Raw genomic sequence first — 16,311 nt, 5'->3', positions numbered from 1 at the left:
TGGGAAATATTACATATCCTAACATGATCTAGAGTCATTTTGTAGTCTAAAGACGAAAAATAGAAATAGACAAACACTCAATCATGTCGCACAATCCTAAATTTTTTACATTTATTCAGGCATTCCAAAGTTATGTGTATATCTGAAAGCATCTCTTCAAATATAGTCTAAAATGACTTCCCTATGAGCTATTAAATTAGAATTAGGTTAATGACTTTATTCAGACTCCTTTCGTCATCTCTAAGTTTTAACAGCTTTGAATTAAGACAACAGATGAAATAAATACCTGACCATATCTTTGCATGTTTCTCTTACTGAAGTGGAGTTGGGCTTCGTTAGGATGATCACAGATTGTGGAAGTGAATCCCACTCCAAAGTTATCTAAGAACAGAAACCAAAAATGAAATTCAGTAATATGCAGAAGAAAAAAATGAATAAAATATATAGATGCCACTATTTAGCACTTAAGAACCCCTTACTCATTTCATTGTTCCCATAAGGATTAACGAAATATTTAAAGAACTTTCCTCAAATAAAAGAAATATTTTTGCACTAAATACTAAAAGAGTCAAAAGTCAACAAATCATAAGACAGGAATAGTGTATACCTAGACAAATTACAAAAAGTTAATTAATTCAAGTACTATAACTGTATAACATATTAATATAGCTGCATAGTTCAGACATCTTAAGCACTAATAACTTATTTTGTACCTGCTTACTGCTGCGAACTGCAGTGGTAATGTTGCCACTTTCGAACGAGACCACATCATGCTTATGCCGTGTACTTTTATCAGCATTTCCCCAAGAAAGTGTGAACAATGACTGCAGAGTTTAAAAGGTGACTAATCAGAAAAACTTCAAAGGTAACGACTATTTTCCTGCAACAATTTTCTACAGGTTTTAAAGATTCAACAGAGGCCAGATTTACTAATAGAAATACAACCAACATCATTTCAGACTTTCTGGTCACTACTTTCTGCCAAAGAGCTATGAAGAAAATAGTAAATGCTTCCCTCATTCTACTCTGGTCTTTCATAATGAGAGTGATAAATTAATAAATAAACTGTATTCTTATTGGTAATGAAGTATCAAATTATGCACAGAAGCAAATGTCTAGAGGGAAATTCTTGCTTCCAACTTAATATATCGATCAAAACAGACCTATGATGAAGTCATTAGTATATAATAAAACTTACTACTTTGTAAAATCCAAACAAAAAATCATTGTTCATCTAGTAACTGGTTTTAAACACCATCTGCCTATCAAATTGGGCTATGGATTCAATATCGAAAAACAAGAGGGTTTGGATACGTCATAGAAGATGTAATTGAGCTATCAGTGATGTACCATAATTAGTCCAAAAACAAATTTTAAGTTATGCAAGAATAAGTGAGATTCCTTAGACAAGATGCATCATCACAACCATGAAATTTAAGGCAACCATAATGCGCGACCAATTAATAAAAAAGGAACAGCCATAATATGAAACCCTAGATGAAGTAGATAAAGTGGAACATCCTTCTTATTGAAAAAACAGACAACAGTACATCATTTCTTTAAATCTGATTTCACAATAAAGATCAAGAGGACCAAATAGGTCTCACCTTACCAGAAAATGACAGCATCAAAATCCTCCAAGATTCAAGGCTAAATCAAGGACTAGGGAAGGTTTAAGTTTAACAGCCTCAACTGTAATCTCTTCTTTCTGACAACTTGCCCATCTATAAGATTATTTCAGCAGTAACTAATGGCACTTCCTTCAAAATCCATAATCATCCACGAAAAGAATGAAGAGATGGAAAAACCTCACATTGAATTGCCCTTCCAATCCTCCCCATTATGGCACGAAGCGGGGACGAAGCAGGGACATTTTTTGAAAGTGAAGCATTGGAAGCGTCATTTTCCAAAAATCTAGGAAGGGAAGCGTCTATTATATATACATTTTTTTTTTCACATTTATATTCAGAAAAAACATCCAAAATACCAAATTAGTTGTAGAAGATATGAAAACATGCATATTTTATATAAATCAAGATAGATATGGTATCCATTGTATATCAATGATTAATTATTCGAGCATCAACCATCTAGAATCTAGATTCCTCTCCTCTTGTCTAGCCTTTGCCTCTACTTTGATTCTCTAGGGATATTAGTTAGCATTTCCCAAATTTGATCAAATGGCCTAATCCACGCCTTATAATATGGAAGAGAAAGCTTAACATGCCTGATCACTGATTTTGACTAGAGTGAAGGGTACATTTTTGCTAAGGCCATGACAAAGGAGTTCAACAATAAACACTACCAACACCAGGGTACATATAGGGCTTGGTGCTCTTGATTAAATGTTAATCACATACCCTCATACATGATATAATTTAATGAAATGCCGCAATCCCATTGATCTTGAAATCCTGAAATCTATTAAGTCTGTTGAATTTTGAATGGGATATGAAATTCTATTTTCTCCATATGAAGTCTGATGAGGTTGGAACCACTCTCAAACATCCTGAGTCATTTCATGGATAAATTTATGTAAAAGGATGAAAAATAAAGATAAAAGAGAATTTCAGTTTTACTTTAATAATTTGACATTACCATTAGGGAGCATCTAGGAAACATCTAGGGAGCATCAAGGGGGCACCTTGGGAGTGTTTGGAGAGCATAATTCCTCACATAGCAATTTGAAAACCCAAGTCTAGTTCAAAAAAAATAAAAGAAAAACAAGTCCACCGAACCATCCACCTTTCTCCCGGATTCGTTTGCAATCTGCCGCGGATCTGCTCGTGATTTGTGGCGGATCCACGGTCGATCCATTTCCGAACGTCGGATCAAACTATTGGAACTGCAGATCGAGCCGCCGCGGTTCTATTTTCCTAGGAACCATGAAAAAAGGCAGAGCCGCAGATCCAAAAATTGGATTTGCAATTTCACATGAGGATCGATGACGGATCCGTCTGGGATGTGAATCTGCCTCCAGATCCTTGGGGGGGGAGAGGATCCTACAACATTGATCCTCCCAAAGATATTCAACTAGGTGCTTGGAGGGGAATTGTCAACCTTCCAAACATACCTTTAGCAAATGAAGTTCTTCTCTATTTATACCTTTCAAACCAAACACAAATGAATAAAATAATAATAATAATGAAGAAAAACCTTAGAATTATGGTGCTCCTCTTAGAGTACCTTCAGTGATTGATTTAATTTCAACATGACAAGTATCAACCTCTCCTTGAGGTCCTCCTCCAAATATGTGTTAGTGCGCCTCAAACCATGTGAAATTCCCCTCCAACATGCTTTAAAGTTTAGATGCCCTCTTGAAGAGAATGTCCTTCCTTGAGAGTGTAGTTTTACGATCATGCAATCAAATATCATTCTTTTTCATCCTAAGAGTGAAACACTAATCACCAAGTGACTTTGACCAAGCAAGTGCTTGCACAACCACTAGCATCATTCCTAAGAAGATAATTCCTCCTCTAGCATCTTTTCTTGCCACATGTCATGCTTCAAGCCTCCTCCAATTGGGGAATTTTTTTTCCTTTTCCTTTGAGTGGATAAAATAGATCATAATTACCACTTGTCATCTTCATAATAAAAATGTCATTCCTTTGAAGGTTTGATCATGCCAATGTCACATGGCATCTCCTCATGCAGAGAGTTTGTCTCCAAATATGTAGAAAACGCCTCAAACAATCTGTTCTTACCATCACATGCCTCAAAAGGTGAAATATGCCTCCACATGTGTGGAACCTCCTTCATTAGGTTTATCCCTCACCCTTTCATGTCTTCAGCATGCCCTAGTCATCTCCTTGAAGAAGGCATTCAACTTTCAAGTTCATTAACTTCTTTGAATACCACATGACATGATCTCAAGCTCTAACAAGGTAGGGTGTTTTCTCCTTGGGCTATGTTTGACCCTTAGCTCATCATAAATCATGCCTTGGACATCTCCTAAGGTATGGCATTCATCTTCTAAGGTTTGCTTCTTTCTCACATCTTCCATCCATGTAGTCCATTCCCTAATTTCAACCTAGGAATAAAGCTCTCTATGAAATTTCCTTGAAATTGCAGCAACTGGAATTTATTGTCCTAATTGATTAGCAAATTAATTTTTTATCGCAATTAACAAATAAATCACATTGCAATTCTTCACAATAAAAGGAAAATGTTGCGGAAGTAAAATCAGGAACTGAGATGCACACACATAAAAATCAACACAATAATTTTTTAAATTTGGACTAACGTCCCTAGAAAAACCCCAAAGGGAAAATCGGTGTAGTAAATGAGGGTTTATTTTATTATTATGCAGCAAATATGGAGAGTATAATAATTTGGATGCCCAACAGGGAAGCCTCCGGAAAATAATCTCGCAAAATAAATTGGAGAAATTTTCTCCCTTCTACAATCAAATTGACCTACTTTTGGCCTACTCGAACCCTCACTGGCAAATTTGCACTACCTGGAATTCTAATTGTTGGGCCTGGTAAATTTCCACTTCCTGCTTCTCAGCTCTAACTAAGTCGTCCAACCTCCCTCTAGCACTAGAAATGACTCGCTCTTCCTTCCGGGTGATCTCCCTGTTGAGAAATCTAGGGCATAGCTATTAGATGATTTCTCTTCTTTAGATAACTGCTTGTGAATGCTTTTTTACTTCTTAGATTAGGATCTTCTATTACTTATGTTATTATATTGTTCTTCTTCATCAAACAGCTACCAATGCATAAACCATAAAGAGACAAGAGACACAGAATATAGGCTATTAGCCAGGGCCAAAACCTCTCCCACTTGAGAGGAAAACCCAAACAAATTCTTCTTCTTATAGAGACTTCAATTGACGAATACCAAGACCAAGACCCTTGACCTATTTGCCACTCCAAGACCAAGACACAAGTTCCCTTTCACTACTTCTCTTTCATGCCAAAATCAACAATTGATCCAACTGCTTGTCTTCTTTGTATTTTGGTTATACTTTAGGGTTTCGGTCCTTGGTTCAATGTTACACTCGTTGTCTCTATTTCAGAAACCCTAGCACATGTGTTTGACCAACTTTGACCCTTTATCTTCCTCGCTCTAGAAGGAGACTTTCTTCCTTCAACTCGGCTATCTTTTGACTTGACTTCTTCCTGAATTTGGTTGCCTTAGAGGTCTGCAATATTTTTGGCCTTTCCTGTAGCAGATGATGCCTCTCTCCTTCGCACGTTGTGACAGTAAAACAGCCCTAAAAACAGATCCAAAGAACTTCGCTCTTCCTTCCTTCTTCTCACTAGTTATGAGGCTTCTTTCTTGGTGACTTTCGCACTTCTTACTACTTCAGACCTTGACCGAATTGCTTGTGACTGAAATGAGGCCGAGCTGCCCTATTTATAGTCGTTGGAGCCTCCATAATAAGCCGACTTGAACTGAGGGTGAACCAACATGACTTTAGGAGCAAATTCATTATTATTTGAGGCCGACTTGAAGGAGTTTCTTGAGCTTGGTCTTCGAGGGCTATTTGACACTTTCATTGACTCATATACAAATGTAACATGCCCAAGAAGGGTCCTTCAATACATGACATTGACTCTCTTTGACTTTATGATCAATCCTAAGGGCTCACAATGGGAGCCATTACTAAAAATAAAATTCCTTGCTCATGAAACCCATGAGACAAGCATTACAATAATAATTTTATTTTTCTTCTTTACATCAATTACATAAAATCACAATTACACATGTCATTACGAAGACTGAACCTAGGCACACTTTCAACACTCCTCCCTCTTAACTAGGGAGGTATTCATAATGGTACTTGGTCATTCTCAATCTGAAGAATTCTCATAAGAAGAGTCGGATTGGTAACCCATCTGTTTAGCATCATATCAACTAGCATTGTCACATAGAAAGGCCTTTGCTAACATCTCTATCTCTCCATGATATCTGAGCTCAATGCTGGTGAGACCAATGATGTATAGACACCCTCATCATTGTCTCTCTCAGAACATAGCCCATCCGGGTTCTCAGGGTGTGTTCCACAAGGACTATTCTTATCGTGGATTCCCAGTCCTCAAATAATATCAGTCCTCTACGACTACTTTTATCTTGGATGCCCTAACTCATCCTCAAAGAGTATCGGATGCCAGATGTTTACCCAATTCTAGATTATGTCTTCCCAAGTGAAGATAAGAATGTCGTGTCTACCTCTCCCTCTTAATTAGTGAGGACATATCTATTCCTACGAAGGAATGTACCTAAGCTCCCTCTTGGCTTAGGATTTTTGCTTCCAAGTTTCTTCCAAGAAATAAACTTGTTTCTAGGCTCCCTCTTAATTAAGGACCTACATCAGCTCCTCAGGTGGAGAAGATGGGAGCACCAGCCGCTTGAAGAACTCCTCTTCGCGATGCCATGAACTTCCTTTCGTTATTTAGGAGTCTTCATGTTTTGGGACTTCTTCATAGGGCATAGACCATCCATCACTTTCATCTATGAGTTAGTCATGTCATCATCAAAAAGTGATTCATCAGTCCATATCTAGCCTTCCTTCATGCCATGCTGCCTACTTCCATGCCATGTTTCCTAAAGGAACTTCCCTCCTGCTACATGGTCAATAGCAGTGGAAGACATCCATAGCTCTTCCCATTTGTAGCCCTGCATAAGCCCATCCAGATATTGTTCAAAAATAAAGGAATGAACATTTAAATCAAAATTACCTTTGTGATGGTCTTTCATCATGACATATTCTAGTTTGCATCAGCATCCTGTATACATATCGTTACATCTCCCAAAGATATATATTGTCAAGGGTCTCTTTCTTTTTCAGACTTCATCAGAGTCTACATATCTTTCTTGGAGATATCTTAGTCAGATCTCTTGGTTTCTCAGATGTTGATTGCCTTTTTCCATGGTTGCATATTCCATGATCTCTTCCTTCCTTTCTTTTACACATTTCATTCTCAGGAACTTCCAATCAGAGTTCCTCCAATTAATGTCAACCACCTCATATTACATATGAGGACATATTATGTTGATTTCATCTAGTGAATGTGTGACCCATGCATTCCTACATCCCTTCGAAGGAGGATATCCTTCCTTTTGATTATGCTCTTAAGATACAACATTGATCCATGTTACCTGCAACCATATGACATGACTCTATAATACCAAATGTAAGCAACTTAATACAACTCTACCAGAGTGCCTACGGAATACAACTCTACCAGCTTGTCATAGATTTCTTTTGAAGTTTCAAGTTTTGATACATATGGGATGAGGGGATCCTTGATGGATTCTATGAGAATCCTTTGAGCCCTAACTTCCCCTTTCATATACTTTGCAAGTGCTTGAGCATCTTCCTTTGTTGGTTTTGTGATAGATCCTTTGACATGTTCAATCACCTAATTTGCAATGAGATTCAAATTTGTCCTCTTCTTCCATGCAAGATAGTTTGAAGCCCCAACCAATTTGTTGCTTTCCTTGCAAAAAGACATTTTGACAGATTCAAATGTGGACATAAATATACTTACTTGATAGGATGCTCCTTCTTCTTGCTGCTTCCTTGATGTTGATGATGATATAGAAGATAGAAAACTTTTCCTTATTAAAGCTAGTTTTCTTCAAAGAATGATCCTTGATTCCACAAAGAGGGAGATCCCTTTGGATCCTTTGGTAGTGGAGTCTTTGTTGATGATGATACACAACTATCAGAGAATTGCTTGTGAGCTAACTGTAAACCAATCTTGAAGATATATTAATTACATCTTATCTACCATATTCACCTCTATGAAATGTATTTGCAATGATTTGGAATGTCTACTATCATGCTTAAATATCAACATGGCTAAGCTTTTTTCATCAGTTTGGTTTCCTTAAACTAAAATGAACAAACTACAAATATAAAATCATAATTATTGTAGTTCACTGTCTGTTAGATTTGCTTTGTTTGCCTTGTCCTGTACATTACCAGCAATGGGAAATAATCCATCTTTCCTTAAGAGCATCGGTTCATCTCCTCTTAGAGGTTTCAAGTCTTCCTTTCAGTGTTTATTTAGATTGTCTATTTTCAGAGGGAGCAAACGCTTGACTCTCCAGATTATCTTCTAATTGTGGGATGCAAACCTTTCCTTGTTTTAGACTGGTCAACCTATCATGACTTCCATCTTTGCTTTCCCAACTAATTACTAATCAGACTTCAGGTAAGAAGAGATGCTGATTGGCAGGGCACTGCTCAGAGAAAAAGTGCCAGTCTCCATTCTACTTTTGATGCTTAATGGAAGACAGTCCATCTGATGCAATACTCCTAGTAACTGGCAAGTTGAGGATACCGTCCCACAATTAGTAAAAGTGAAAAAAGGAAAACATAGTCCTATGCTGATTTGCACCTATAACATATGCCATTTCTTCAAAAGGTTTTTGGTAATGATACTTGGAGTTCCCGAAATTATGTAATTGTAACAAGCATGTGAATAATCACCATTTATTTGCTTTCTTTGTCTGAAAGAAGAAGATGATAAAATGCTGAAACACATAACCTGCAAGTACTGTACACCGAATATATTTGAGGTACCTCCACCATATACAAGTTCTGATGATAAATATCTAGTTTCTTATAGCAAAGGTCTGTGACAAGAGATATCAAACGAAAAGACTGTATACTGTCACACTTCTTTATAAGAGCACCTTTCCAGTATGTAACTTTGTACTGGTTCCCAAATCAAATTCGGATGGCTGCCTCTGAAGAACCTCCTCGCTATATATTCTGTGTTTCCCGTGAAATATCCCATTCTGATCTTGAGTAGGCAATCGCTTTTCTGGCTGCTGAAGGAACTCCTTTGGCTGTTCTACATCAGTTCGCTCTTGCCCTGAAATTTCCCCATTCAAATCCAGATATATATTGTTAGTTAGAATGACAAGTCAGACAATACACTATAATAGAATCCTTAAAACACCACTCTTATAAAACTAACGATAAAATGATTTTGAATTAACTATAACATCTTCATCAAAAATAGTAAACACATTTCCATGAAATCAACGTCTAAAAAAATATAACTTCTATAAAAAAACCATAAATTATAAATAAGATGCATTCGTTCAGCATAGTCAAAAGGGGTTGTTTTAAAGAATTTTTTTTGTAAAATATGTCGTATATTTACAAACAATAAAACAAAAGAGGAAAGGTATATACAATGGACCTCAACAACTGCTTCTGTATTGCAACTGGCACAAAAATAAAATCGGAATACGCAAAGGTCTCTCACAACTGAGCATCTTTGATCAATAGAGCACCATTGGCAAGGAGCTTATGGCATTCCTCATCATGTCATAAAGTACAAAATGCAGACAATGAGTTAACCTCATGCTCAAAAACAGATTTACACCTGTTTCCAGAGAATGAATAAAGCTAAAACTCTCAAGCAGTGCCAAAGCCCTAAAATAGCAGAGTGAAACAGCAACAATCACCTAACAAGGCAGCATGCCAAGAGATCCTGCCCTGAAATAGAACTGAATAATGATCCTGCAAATACTGCCAGCAGTTTTCAGCAAATTGACAATCCCAAAAGATGTGTTTCATTCTCTCTAAGCGATGATAAGCAACCTGCAGAGCAAAGATCACCCACAATGCTACTCATTGTAACAATACCTACCACTCCCTTGAAACAATTATGGGCTGTGGGAGGTGTTCCTGACATTTTAACTCAAATTCTTCCATGTCCAACAAAGCACTGACCCTAAAAATGCCTCCTTCTAAAAACTTGGGAATTTGGATATTAATGTAACCATTGTGCCCAATTTGGTTAGAGTTGTCTAATGATGTAAAACTACTTGTTGATCACAATTCTGGATTTAAAATGTCACTTAAAGGACAATCTGTCTTTATTAATGAGGTCCAGATAACCTTAGTATTCTACATGGTTCCTAAATGGTTGCTTTATTTAATTTTCGTCTTCTTGTGGATCTATGGTTCTACAACATTAAACGCACCAAGGGGGGAATGTATATGTGTAAATATAAATATATATATATATATATATATATATATATATATATATATATATATGTAGACACACACACACAAAGAAAACCATTTCATGCTTCAATGGGTATGTAAACAGCCCAACGCATATAATACAGCGGAATATATTTGCTGCTGCAATCCTAGAGTAGGCCTTGGCCTACCTTACTTTCCCTTGGCCAACCTGTTACAGATGTTGACCCTCCTGTTCCAGTCCTAACAGACCTCGGCTAGGCCTGTTCTCACTTCAACAAGCCCTCAGCCTTGCTATCTAGGCTGCAACTAGGGTTATTTAACCCAACAGGGCTGCAAACTGTTCCTCTTTGACTGTGCTACCATGGATCTAGGGCTCAGCCCTTTGCAACAGCACTCAAATCTGTCTTACACAGACCTCTAAACAATTCGGCCTTTGACCACGAACTCGACCTCTTTCCTTCCTTTGGAAGCAGCTTCTTTTAGTTGTCCAGAACACAGAAAAGAATTTACCTTGTTGACTACTAAGTTGCACTTGGCAGATATATGAAGACTCCATATCCCATGACACAGAGTGTACATCAAAAAAATTCAGAGTTCAGAAGTCAGCAAGGCCTTCTAACCCTTTTCTCTCTTCTTTTTCTTCTCCAGTCCTCAGATTCCGCAACCCTGCGGCGATATTGTATAAATGTCACTAGCATGATGAATAAAGCTATGTAACAGACCTAGGAGATTTGGGACTTGACCAGCAAGTGAGTACACCCTGGAGGATTTTTTCACTTAATTAATTATCCTCAATTTTTAACAATTAATTATTAATTGAGTTTTTTCACTCACCGCATACCCCCAAAGCCGGGGTGATGGCTTGAAGGTTGAGTCCCTAATCCATCTTAGTGTCTATGGTTGATGTATATTACGATTACCATGCTAGGTCGTCTCTGAAATTTCGTGGAATTTGACTAAGTCTAGATAAGAATTTTTAATAATTAAAATTTCCCGCAAAATGGGATTTTTTAATTATTTTTTATGTAAAATGTAATAAAGTGATGCCTAAAGATGTTGAGGGTGTATGAGTAATCAAAATTAGACCTCTCCACCTCAACATTCTTCTAGGACACACTTTGAGGGGTAAAAAATCACTTATAAACCCTCAAAACCCACTTTTCCCAAGTCTAGTGGGAAAATCAGGAATAAATTGAAAATAAATAAATAAGTGGAGAAAAGTAATAATTATTTCCACATTCCAAATGAGGTGGAAATGAGTTGGAAAATCAACTCAATTCAAAGGTCAATAAAGGGACAAGTCAAAAGATGATTTGGCACACCACATAAGCTATGAGTTAATGCACTCCAAGAGATCGATTTTGTAGGCCAAATTGAGGGTTTGGTTTTCCTAGGTGGCAAGTTGAATATCTCAAGGAAGATCAATGCATGGATAAGGAATATTGATGAAATATTTGATTGAGATAATGGTGGAGTATGTCTCCACCAACTCTACCTCCCCTTACACTTATACGCAGTTCCCATCTTTAGCCTCTACGCACAACAGATCAGCACCTACACATAGCTAGCTACACACAATTTTTGTTGAAAAGTGTAACTAGGTTCGGTCTTCATAATGACATGTGTAATAGTGATTTTATGTAATCGATGTAAAGAAGAAAAAAAAAATTATTATTGTAATGCTTGTCTCATGGATTTCATGAGCAAGGAATTTTGTTTTAGTTATGGCTCCCATTGTGAGCCTCTAGGTTTTATCATCAAGTCATAAAAGTTAATTTGAGTCAATGTCATGTATGAAGGATCCTTCTTGGGCATGTTACATTTTTGTATGAGTCATTAAAAGTATAAGAAGGCCCTCCAAGACCAGCAAAAGCACCTCCTACAAGTCGGCTACAAGATGGAATAAAAGGTCTTCACCAAATAACATGTCGGATCACCCTCCTACAAGTTGGCCTAATTAATGGGGAAACAACTATAAATAGGGCAGCTCGGATTTCATTTGGGGCAGATTTTTGGTCAAGATCAAGTCTGAAATAAGATGTGTGAATATCTCTTGAGGAATCTTATCATCAGCAAAGAGAGAAAGAAGAAGAGCGAAGTCTTCAGCATTATTTTGGAGCTATTTTGGGTCACACATGCAAAGAAGAAAGAGGTCATTTGCTGCAGTAGAAGCCAAGAGGAATTGCAGTCCTCTTGGGTAACCAAATTCTAAGAGGGGAAAATCAAAGGAGAAGACGAGATAAGATGGAAGAAGACTCTATCGTAAGCAAAATTATCAAGGACATTTTCTAGAAGGAGAAACTAGGGTTTCTGAATTAGGGTCGAAGATTGCAAACCTAATTCAAGGAGGCTGAAATAAGGTGCAGGTCTGAAGCAGAAGGAATTTGAAGTTGAAGAATAGCCAAGGAGGAAGGAGCAGAAGATTGATTATCGTTGACTAAGGATCTCATCAAAGAAGCTTTGTGTCTTGGTCTTGTAGTGGCAAATAGGTCAAGGGTCTTGGTCTTGGTATTTGTCAATTGAAATCCCTATAAGAAGAAGAATTTGTTCGGGTTTTCCTCTCAAGTGGGGGAGCTTTTGGCCCTGGATGATAGCCTATATTCTGTGAAAATTCCACAAACCGGAATCTTATTGCAACAACTAGAAATTATTCTCCTAATTGTTAATTTAATTTAAGAATTTATTTACTATTTGCTACAACAAATAATGAATAAATCACACTGCAACCTACACAAATAAAACTGCGGAAGAATAAACACACACATAAAATAACACTATCATTTTTGGACAAAAGTCTCCGGAAAAACCCAACTTGGGAAAACCGGTGCAACAGCTGAGGCTTTTATTATTAAGCAACATTGATATAATCTGAGTGCAATCTGGATGCCAAATACTGGCAATCCTACAGAGAAAATATCAGCAAAAATCTAGTGAGAAAAATCCTCACTCCACAGGTAAATTCGGGCTCTGACCTCAACTCCAAGTGAGTCGTCCAAACTGGCTCTGCGCAGCTACTTCGTCACCCTAGCATAGTTCCTTCTGCACTAGTCTGTAACAATATCTCCTCAAGTCCTTGGTCTGTTGTTGTATGGGAAAATGTTTCTCGTGGCCTCTGAAACCTCTGTCTAGCTTCTGGCACTGAAACTCGTCTTTCCCCGGCAGAATAGAAACTGCCTCTAGAGGCTACTGTGTTTCCCTAGCATCAGCGTCTTTGTGGCTCTTCTGCTTCTCTACAAATGCACTCACCGGATCTGGAAATATTCCTCCGACTTCACTGTCTTTGATCCTCTCTTACTACTTCAGTCTCTGGATTTCTCTGGCAACTGACTGCTGCTACTCTGGAAATCAATCTGCCAAGAAATCGAACCTCTCAAGTGTCTTCTCCATCGACCTCCTCTTATAATCCTCTATTGGAGCACCAACGGCCAAGATTAAAACTTAATCAATGGCTAGGATCATTTCTAGATCGATCTGTGTGAGTTTCTTGATGATTCACGCCTTGACTTAATTAATATTGATTAATTAACCATATTACCTAAGTTTAAACTTAGGAAATATTTAAAAACTGATTAATAATCCAATTAAGTCATTTCTAGGCAGAATTTCCAGAAATGATTTCTAGGTTTTGGATATCTCGTGTATTCTAGCCTCTCCACAAAATTTCAAGGCTAGAACACATCTGATGCTACAAAAACTAACATATTTTGTGTCTCTTGTCTCTTTATGGTTTATGCATTGGTAGTTGTTTGATGAAGAATAACACTATAATAATATAAGTAAAAGAAGATCCTAATCTAAAAAGTAAAAATCATTCACAAGCAGTCATCAAGAAAAGAGAAATCACTTAACCTTTATGCCCTAGATTTCTCAATGGTCTTGAGGGCAGTTCATTGTCACTTGATAGCAGAGGTATCAGCTCGATTTTGGTTGGTATCCTGCTGAGGATTTCGTGGGAATTGCTCTTCTTCTTCACCTACCTTCTCCACACATGGCACAACAAGAGGAATTCAAGTTTGCACATGGGAAATACATTGTCCAGCCTCAAGGAAAACATTGTCACATATTGGAATTCGACTTACACTTGGCTTGGGTCTCTCACACTTGGAATTCGACTTGCTATCATTGGGATCTTCACCTCTCCACTTGTCATTTGGCATTCTCATTGAGATCTTCTCCATTTTTTGTATAAATCCACCATGAGAGCTCTCATTTGCCCATGGTTGGAAGCTTGTGCTTATTGTTACTATGTTGGAATTGCTATTGAATTAATAAAAGTCTTTGGGGGATACTTCTTGGTGTTGTGATGCTATTGCTTGTGGATGAGGTAATATGTTCCATTTGATGTTCTTAATGCTATGATTATTTCCATTGAGTTTTACATTGCAATCTAGTTGATTTTGTGCATTTGCCTAAGGGCATTATTGTCTAGGGAGGGGATATTTGTAACTATTTACAATATCCTTTGAGCCTGTCATATCTTGTGCATTGTTGTAATTTGGTGTTCTTGGTTGAATAACAAATCCAATCTTGCCTCTATATTGAAAAGACTCCTTTGCACTAACAATTGTATTGCAAGTACTTCTTGTGTTCAAGGACAAGTTACCAAATCCATTTGGAGTTGGGGGAAGTCTTCAGTTTGACCATCCAACTCCATAGATCTCAAGGAGCTCACAAGCCACACAAGCAAGGAATTCTCCAAGGATGTCAAAGACACATATAAGGGGTTTTCATGAGCCTTGTGCTCCTATTGCATTTTTAAAAAATCAAAATACTTTCCTTTCCTATTTGTGCAAGCATTGATTTTATCTAACATTGAAGATTAAGTGTTGGGTTTAAATCCCAACTTTTCACTCATTAGAGAAACTTATATGAGTTGTTCTAGTGAGGAATTTATTGTATCATAAGTACATTCTCTTTAGTAGCTTCTTCTATCTCATGCACTTGAAATCCTCTTGCATATTTAATCTTTTTTCTCTTGCATGCTAACATATCTCCTTGATGTCCCATAGGTGTCTTGGAGACAAATTCGAATAGGTGTCATCACTAACTAATAATAAAAGAGCAATTTTTTCTTTGGGAGCTTGGGGATTTCCCCTTGGCATCCCATCCTTCTCTCTTTGAAAGAAGGAAATCTTGGTGTGATTGTTGTGATCTCATCTCTTTCATTTCTTGCATCAATTTAGTTCAATCTCTTTTAGTTACATGGTAATTTTCATGCTTTAAACTTACTAATGCGCTTTTCCTTTTGAGCTATTGACTTCATCACATTTTAGTTATCATTTCATTTACATATCACAAGTTGATTGTCCATTTTATGCTTCATCTCATTTAGTGTAGAAAATCCACGAAATTCTACAACTACTAATATAATCGATCTGAAAACTAGTTTCTTTTCATATAGACACAAAATTTTTCTACTTATTTTGCAGCAGAATAGGAATAGAAATAAATACACAATCACAAAATTTCAATAACACAATTTTTCTAGGGAACCCAACTCGGAGAACCCAATGCTTGCTTGAGAATATTATTGATAGAAGAATGAGCAATAGATCTCTTACAATACAACTTGGTTTCAAAAGAGAATATAATAATATTCCTACTTGAACTAAGCTTGAAACAATCTACAAGACCCCTGATCCTTATGCCTTCTTGCCTTGTTTAGATGAGCTCTGAAATCCTTGCACAAATCCTAGGAAATTAGCCCCTATATCCTAGTGCATTCCTAAGGCAATTCTTCCTCTATCAAATCTCGCACACAAGCTCCTTCTTGTTCTTGTCACTCTTACAAGCTCACACACAATACTTGTGCTCACGAAGAATGATTACAATTGTGCCTTCGCTCTTCCTTATAAGCAATTTGAATGGCTAAATCTAGCAAGTCAATATTTTAGGAATCAAACTGGTGATTGAGTTGTTAACTGAGTTGAAGTGGCTCATGCAACTCGTCCTAAGTCTCGATCTAGAATTAGAGACTTGTCACTCATCCTTTTCCAAGTTAACTCGCACTAGAAGACAATGAACTCAACCTTCCACTTTTGCACATTAGTTAACTGCTTCATAACTTGTCCTAATTTGTAGGGACTCATCCTAAATCATAGTAATTCGTCCTAACTTATAGGAATTGATTCCTAACCTATAGGAACTCGAGCATGCTAAGGAAGAACTTGTTGAGGTCCTTTTTATTAAGGCACAAATCAAGGAACCCTTTCTCAATATCATTTTCAACACTCCTTAGCGAGGAAGATGCTTCTGGAAGAACCTTGTCCACATAGATTTGTCTCCAATACTACCACGTTCTTCGCTGCTACAGTTCTTCCCTCTGAACTAGAAGGCTTCCCTGCTTT

At 37.2% G+C, this 16,311-nt stretch overlaps 1 protein-coding gene across 1 annotated transcript in view; it reads right to left on the bottom strand.

Annotated features, from left to right (window-relative positions):
* Positions 1-16,311, bottom strand: part of LOC149227431 (putative NAD kinase 1) — a 105,018-nt gene that overhangs the window by 50,434 nt on the left and 38,273 nt on the right. The window contains exons 4-6 of the mRNA XM_089380502.1: positions 8,653-8,834; positions 714-824; positions 272-381 (exon numbers count right to left, since the gene is read on the bottom strand). Of these exons, the coding sequence (XP_089236628.1) occupies positions 272-381; positions 714-824; positions 8,653-8,834 (403 nt within the window). The remainder of the gene's footprint in view (positions 1-271; positions 382-713; positions 825-8,652; positions 8,835-16,311) is intronic.

Source organism: Pinus tabuliformis, chromosome J (genome assembly GCF_031772625.1).
Source record: "Pinus tabuliformis cultivar Carrire ecotype Pingquan chromosome J, CPIR1, whole genome shotgun sequence".
In the NCBI taxonomy this organism is placed as follows: domain Eukaryota; kingdom Viridiplantae; phylum Streptophyta; class Pinopsida; order Pinales; family Pinaceae; genus Pinus; species Pinus tabuliformis.
The sequence above is the reverse complement of the archived record's forward strand: the minus strand, read 5'-3'. Positions and strand labels throughout refer to the sequence as shown.